The sequence below is a fragment of the Penaeus japonicus genome, unplaced genomic scaffold (genome assembly GCF_977035675.1).
Source record: "Penaeus japonicus unplaced genomic scaffold, GWHDUDI00000001_assembly GWHDUDI00000001, whole genome shotgun sequence".
In the NCBI taxonomy this organism is placed as follows: Eukaryota; Metazoa; Arthropoda; class Malacostraca; order Decapoda; family Penaeidae; genus Penaeus; species Penaeus japonicus.
This window is the reverse complement of record NW_028234403.1, coordinates 54070408-54077907: the sequence shown is the minus strand read 5'-3', so window position 1 is coordinate 54077907 and position 7500 is coordinate 54070408. Positions and strand designations below refer to the sequence as shown.

At 48.1% G+C, this 7500-nt stretch overlaps 1 protein-coding gene across 6 annotated transcripts in view; it reads right to left on the bottom strand.

Annotated features, from left to right (window-relative positions):
• fwd (phosphatidylinositol 4-kinase beta fwd) overlaps window positions 1-7500 on the bottom strand; it is a 63112-nt gene that overhangs the window by 10584 nt on the left and 45028 nt on the right. For 4 of the 6 annotated variants that reach the window (XM_043010342.2, XM_086542629.1, XM_043010317.2 and 1 more), the window contains one exon: window positions 1-248. This exon is cut by the window's left edge and continues 70 nt beyond it. In XM_043010342.2, coding sequence (XP_042866276.1) covers window positions 1-154 — 154 coding nt within the window. In that variant the 5' untranslated portion in view covers window positions 155-248. Of the gene's footprint in view, window positions 249-823; window positions 1466-7500 lie in introns of those variants that run through there. The other 2 variants (XM_043010351.2, XM_043010325.2) reach the window with 2 other exon arrangements.

Here is a 7500-nt window from a genome sequence, read left to right as displayed (position 1 = left end):
TTCTCGCAGCCGACAAGCCAGAGCTTCCGTGCACAGTGGCAAATTCTTCAGAAGGAAGCACCCCAGACACCGCTCCGGGCAGCTGTATGGAAGTTGGCGGAGTGGGTCTCCTGCCCTGGGTGGGAGGACTGGTGATGGTGGTGAGGGCCTCCATCGTGCTCGCTGTACTCCTCCCCTTCTCCAACACCGAGCCTGCCGCCACTGAGGCACCTAGGCTCTAGCGCCAACATCACGCAACATTACACACACTGCAAGAGGAAAAGGCACAGTTAATAAGGCTGCTTCAAGGAATTCTCCTCCGAGCATTTTAAGGTGACTCAGAGCAAAAAAAAAATACATCAAACAAAACAAGAATCTGGAGATCTGAAGACACAAAACTGTAAAAGAGAAAGATGCCCCAAGATAGAAGTAACCACTACCCACATGAGACAACTTTGTCATCTAGAACTGGCATATTCAAGGTGGATTGGTATCATGCTCCCAAGGTGTTCAAATGAAAGCTTTTTACTTTGACAAGAAATATAAACATTGGGAAATAAAATTACCATAACTGAACTGTTAACACATCATCATCAAAAGATAAACAAGCAAAATATCAATAAAAGGCAAGAGTAACCTATTCACATAATCCATTACTATGACCAGCCAATGGAACTGAAAATACCATCTAAAAACACCCTATATCATGCAGTTTCTTTAAATCACAGCATGTTGTAGCTAAAACTTTATACTGAGTGTGAATGTTAATGACCAAAATTAGCACTAACATGACATTGCTTGGAAAGGAAGAAAAAGACTCTACGGCATGAAAGTAACTACTTACTCATGTTGACAGTTCTGAGTTCTTGGCCCGAATAAAGTTTATAAAACATCCACAGGACACACGACAGACATAAGGTTCAATTCCCACAAACACTTATTTCAAAAAAAAAAAAAAAATACATATAAAGTTGATCTCAATCACTGGGTTAACAGATGCGTTTTCAAACAATCAATCACAGGGATAATAAAGCGACGAAATGAGAGTTCTCTAAACGCCCCTTTTCAGACACGCGCCCAACTCCACTACTCTCTGACAGGAGCACCGAGCACCGAGCGACGAGCACCGAGCACCGAGCACCGAGCGACGAGTGGCGACGTATGGCATGCGAGGGGCGAGAACGGAGACTGGGGAAGCGGGCAACCAGCGCGAAGGCGACTGGTGGAAGTGGTCACCCAGCGCCCCCACCACCGCAACTATCCTTGTCACCCACACACGCTCTTCTACCTTGCTCCTCCTCCTCCTCCTCTACCCCCGCCGCCGCTGCTCCACGGCGTCATGCAATTTACCTATTAGTGTGAATGGCTTCCTTAGAGCGCTTCTTCCGCGGATTGGCTGCCTAATTTAAATCGCTAGCGTCAAGATTCTACTTCGGGCGGCACGGCACCTTGGTCTCCATTCAAACCTGAGTAACACTTTTCGGAGAAGAAGAAGAAGCAGCAGAAGCAACTACCCGCAATGTCAAACCCTTTCGTGATGTCATCGGTGACGACACCACTTTCACCGGCCAATCGCGAGAATTTGTAGGTGCGTCACAAAAATCCGTGACATCATCGCTGCGAAGGCGAGCCAATAGCAGTAGGGCTTCGCCGACGTCACAAATCCTGCCAGCCAATGAGAAGCACGTTGCACGATGACATCATGGCTAGAACAACGCCGTCAGCGGATGTTCGCTTACGCTGACTAGTGACACGGGTTGTAATCACGAAAACAAGTTGTGAGTCATATAATCTCCCTACAGGATCATTTGACATTACTAATGTCTTGAAAACGACCCCAAAACCCGATGGAAAGTTCATACGACTTCCTCTAATAACCGCGTGCACTTGGCTTGAGTCAGAGCTATCTTATAATCAGCAACAATAAAATTAAAAGGTAGCGGTGAAACACCAGCAGGATCGTGACTGTAAACAGCCAATGCTAAAGCTTCACTGCACGCGGGGTGCTTGCAACAGAAAAACATTTCCTCATTCACACCCATTGCTCATGCACCGAGTGTTATGATCCAGGGTGCTAGTGTAGTTGAGTTCAAGCAATCTCTAGGAGATAAACTCGAGCAAAACCAAACAGTTACGAGCGAACGCGGCGGAAAGATGCAACGCGTTCCGACCACCCCACACTTAACACGCGTTCATTAACCGTCTCACGCACGCACGCACGCACGTATGGATAACGAGCTATGAGCCCCTTCCCCTGCATCTGACCCTGCCGATAGCGTAGTTATCGGGGAGACTTTCTTCTCGTTCGGGAGGAGGAGTTTCCGAGGAGGTATCCTAGCCGGACGGGGATCATCGCGAAAGGACTTGATTGGGAAAGAAATTCCAAGTCTCAAGAGAAGCTGTCACCTAGGGATTCTAGTCTAGAAAGAAAAAACACTAATCTAGGAATTCTACTTTAGGGAAACCAATCGTCGGGGAGAGAGAAAATCTATTCAAGTCATCGGGATCAAATGATAGTCTAGGAGACGCGGGGACGAGCGCGCGCGGGGGCAGACGGACAGCCAGTCAGACAGTCAGACGTTTCATTTCCGGGAAAAGGTCCCTCTGGCGTAATTATATCAAGCGAGTGCACTTGTCCCTAAGACGAAGACGAAGCGGCCACGCGCGTGTGTACAACTGCGTGAAACATCTTTTTCGCATTTCGCATGGGACGGACGGACGGACGACCCTGTTTTAAAACCAGTTTACAACTCCGTGTGCCTGCCTGCGCATGTGGCCTTAATCCTCCGCGGGACTGTATGTAGCCTGCGTGTCCGTTTGGGAGTGCGCTTGCGTGACAGAACGGGTGTGTGAGTGTGTATGTGTGTGAGTGTATGTGTGTGTGTGTGTTTGTATGTGCGTGTGTACTTGTGCATGTTTATGCGGGTGTACACATTCCATTATGTGCGCGGTCGTGGGTGGACTCGCCCCGTTCCCACAACAATGTTCTTGCAGGATCAGCCCTTATTTTTATCACTGGATGTTGCTGTTGCACGGCCATTGTTGTCCGGTGTGCCTTGGAGAGGAGGAGGAGGAGGAGGAAGAGGAGGGAAGAGGAGGGAGGAGGAGGAGGAGGAGGAGGAGGAGGAGGAGGAGGGAGGAGGAGGGAGGAGGAAGGAGGAGGAGGAAGGAGGAAGGAGGAGGAAGGAGGAGGAGGGAGGAGGAGGAAGGAGGAGGACGACGACGAGCAGCAGGAGCAGCAGCAGCAGGAGTAGGAGGGGGAGGGGGGGGTAGGAATAGGAATAGGAGAGGGAGAGAGAGAGGGAGAGAGAGAGGTAGAGGGAGAGAGAGAGAGAGAGAGAGAGAGAGAGAGAGAGAGAGAGAGAGAGAGAGAGAGAGAGAGAGAGAGAGAGAGGGAGGGAGGGAGAGAGAGGCAAATGCAAAGGCAGAGGGAGAGACAGACAAAGAGAGAAATTTTGACCTTTTTAAAAAGGTGATAAGCGGTCTTAGCGAAATTTCAAGTCCAACAGCCCGACAAACACAAATAGACAGACAGACCACATCAGCACAGCCAGCGTTGTGTGTCAAAAAGCGAGTGAGCAAGTGAGCGCGCGCGCGCGTTTCCTCAAGTGAGTAATAAGGCGGGTGAGTGCGTACAACTCACCCAGAGATTCACCCATGCCAACCCGCCCCCGCCCCCGCCTAAAAGCACCGCAGAGTCAGGACGGTCCATGGGGCACCGCTCGGAAAATCCACGCGAATTTAAGTCCGATTTTGGCCCTTCTTGTCCTACGCTCGTTCATTAATAAATTTCCTTCGCATATCGTCCCTTTTCTAATTTGTTTCGGATTGGCACGTCAACCCCGAGACACGTATCCCTTGCGGTTATGCCTATACCGCGTACCCCTTTTGGTATTTTTATTACGAGTATTTCTGCCTTGTATCTCAACGTACGCATTGACTGATACTCCTCCTTAATTAACCAATTAACAAATTTATCGGATCTGGTAAAACTAACGCGATGCTAAATATCTTCACGAAAATTAGTTTTGAATCAATCTAAACATTAGACACAAGTCGCTTAGGCCTAATTTTCCCCGTTCCCCCCACACGGTGCCCCGTTCCCCCTACACCTCCTTCCCCCCCCCCCCTCCCCCGCATGATGATGATAAGTACACAAACACACGCACGCACGCGAGCACTCACCTTCCCTGTCTCCCACCCCCTCCCCTCCTCCTCCCCCTTGCTCACATCATTCGTAGTGGTAGTGGTGGTACTGGTGGAGTGGTAGTGGTAGTGGTGGTGGTGGTAGTAGTAGTGTTGGTGGTAGTGGTAGTGGTTGTGGCTGTGGTTGTAGTAGTGGTTGTGGCGGTTCTGGTGGCAGTTGTAAGGGTTTTAAGCAGGTAGGTGACGATGACTGCCAACGATGACGAAGGAAAACGACGACGACGCGATGACAGACAGCCAGCAACAAAAGGCGACCTCACGCGACAAATCAGCTGTTTGCCTCTCCCCCTTTCTCCCCCTCTCCCTCTCTCCCTCCCTCCCTCCCTCCCCCCTTCTTTTCTCGACCCTCCTTCTCCTCCGCCCCCTCAAAAAAAGAGAAAAAAAAAGATGAGTAACACCCACACGAGTCCCAGCTATGAGTATCAAGTGCAACGGTGATTACGTGATGAGTCCACCCTGCCCCCTGCCCCTTGTCCCCTTGCCCCCCTACCCCTGATTCCTTCCCTCCCCCTCCCCCCCGCCTAAGCGTCACCACTATTTACGCGTCCTAGGACACACCATCACGCCTAAGATTGTGTTGTTGGGAGGACGAAGGAGGAAGGAGGGAGAGAGGGAGGGAGGGAGGGGGGGAGAGAGAGAGAGAGAGAGAGAGAGAGAGAGAGAGAGAGAGAGAGAGAGAGAGAGAGAGAGAGAGAGAGAGGAGGGAGGGAGGGAGAGGGGAGAGGAGAGAGAGAGAGAGAGAGAGAGAGAGAGAGAGAGAGAGAGAGAGAGAGAGAGAGAGAGAGAGAGAGAGAGAGGGGGGGGAGAGAGAGAGAGAGAGAGAGAGAGAGAGAGAGAGAGAGAGAGAGAGAGAGAGAGAGAGAGAGAGAGAGAGAGAGAGAGAGAGAGAGAGAGAGAGAGAGAGAGAGAGAGAGAGAGAGAGAGAGAGAGAGAGAGAGAGAGAGAGGAGAGAGAGAGAGAGAGAGAGAGAGAGGAGAGGGGAGGAGAGAGAGAGAGAGAGAGAGAGAGAGAGAGAGAGAGAGAGAGAGAGAGAGAGAGAGAGAGAGAGAGAGAGAGGGGAGAGAGAGAGAGAGAGAGAGAGAGAGAGAGAGAGAGAGAGAGAGAGAGAGGGAGGGAGAGAGAGAGAGAGAAAAGAGGGAGAGGACAACAGCAACCCGGTCTATGATAAGCGGCGGTGGCTCCTCCACTCAGCATCTTTTTATTCTCTCTTCTTGAATGCCATCATCGCCACGGCACACGGCCCTCATTCGACTGGAATTTAAACACACACACACACACACACACACACACACACACACACACACACACACACACACACACACGCACACATACACACACACACGCACACATACATACATACATACATACATACATACATACACACACACACACGCAACACACATCCACATTCACATCTACAGCCACATCTACATCCACATCCACACCCACACCCACACCCACACACACGCACACCCACACATACCATCGTTCATCACAACAGGGGGGGGGGGGTCACCAACGCAAAAATACAGTGCGACGTCCAGGTAACAATACGACGCCATTGCCAAGAGGAGAAAGTCACCTCTGGGAAGGCAAATCACAAACAAACAAACAAACAAACAAAAGGCGAGTCACAAAATGCAGAACTTCATACATTAATAACAATATCAACAACAACAACAACAACAACAACAACAACAATAATAATGATAATGATAATAATAATAATAATAATAATAATAATAATAATAATAATAATAATAATAACAATAACAATAATAATAATAATAATAATAATAATAATAACAATAATAATAACAACAATAACAATAATAATAATAACAATAACAAAAACAATAATAATAATAATAATAATAAACAATACGAAGACATTCCGCAGAAACAGAAATAACCCCACCATAGTGATACCATCATCAGAGAAATGGTGACACGTTATCAGAGGCACCATCATCATAGAAACAGCAAGAACACATTGCATCTCAAGTCATCATCCTCCTCCCCCCTCTCCCATCCTCCGCCCTCTCCCCCTCGACCCTCTCCCCCTCGACCCCCTCCCCCCACCTCTCCCCCTCCCTCCCCCCCTCTCCCCCTCCCCCGCCCCTCGAAACCCTCCCCCGCCCCCTCGACACCCTCCCTCCCTCTCCCCCTCCCTCCCCCTCGACACCCCCTCCCCCCCCTACGAGGCCAGTCAGTCCCGGGACGGTGAAAACAACCACAAAGGAAGAAAGATACCTCTGTATTGTCATCACCACACAATACCTCGCAGGGACGAACACACGAACAAACAAACACACAACCATAAATACATCAATACTTGAAGAAACATACATATACATACATATATACATACACACGCACACGCACAAGCACACGCACTCACACCCCCACACCCACAACCAACACCCACACCCATTTATATATATACATATATATATATATATATATATATATATATATATATATATATATATATATATATATATATATATATATGCAGACATACATGCATATTTATACACACATATAAACACGTAGGAACAGGCATGCTATGAGCAATAATAATTCTATTCTATCTCCGTAACTTTCCTCTTAAAATGATAATAGACACATACACACATACACGACAAACAAACAGACAGATACAAGATATACACAGATAATAGATAGATAAGGGATGATAAATCGTGACAAAAAAAAAAAAAAAAAAAAAAAAGATACAAAAAAAAAAGAGAGAAAAGAAAAAGAACAAAGAGAGAGAGAGCGAGAAAAAAATAAAAAATAAAAACGAGGCAACATGAGAGAGAGAGAGAGAGAGAGAGAGAGAGAGAGAGAGAGAGAGAGAGAGAGAGAGAGAGAGAGAGAGAGAGAGAGAGACAGAGACAGAACAAAGAGAGAGAGAGAGCGAGAAAAAATAAAAAATAAAAACGAGGCAACATGAGAGAGAGAGAGAGAGAGAGAGAGAGAGAGAGAGAGAGAGAGAGAGAGAGAGAGAGAGAGAGAGAGAGAGAGAGAGAGAGAGAGAGAACAAAGAGAGAGACAGAGCGAGAAAAAAATAAAGAATAAAAACGAGGCAACATGAAAGAGAGAGAGAGAGAGAGAGAGAGAGAGAGAGAGAGAGAGAGAGAGAGAGAGAGAGAGAGAGAGAGAGAGAGAGAGAGAGAGAGAGAGAGAGAGAGAGAGAGAGACCGACAAACGACACATCCTGCAAAGAAAAGTTTTCCGTCCTTGAGCTGTTTATTCCAGGCAGACAAAGGGGGAGGGAGGGGGAGGGGGTGAAGGGGGAGGGAGGGGGGT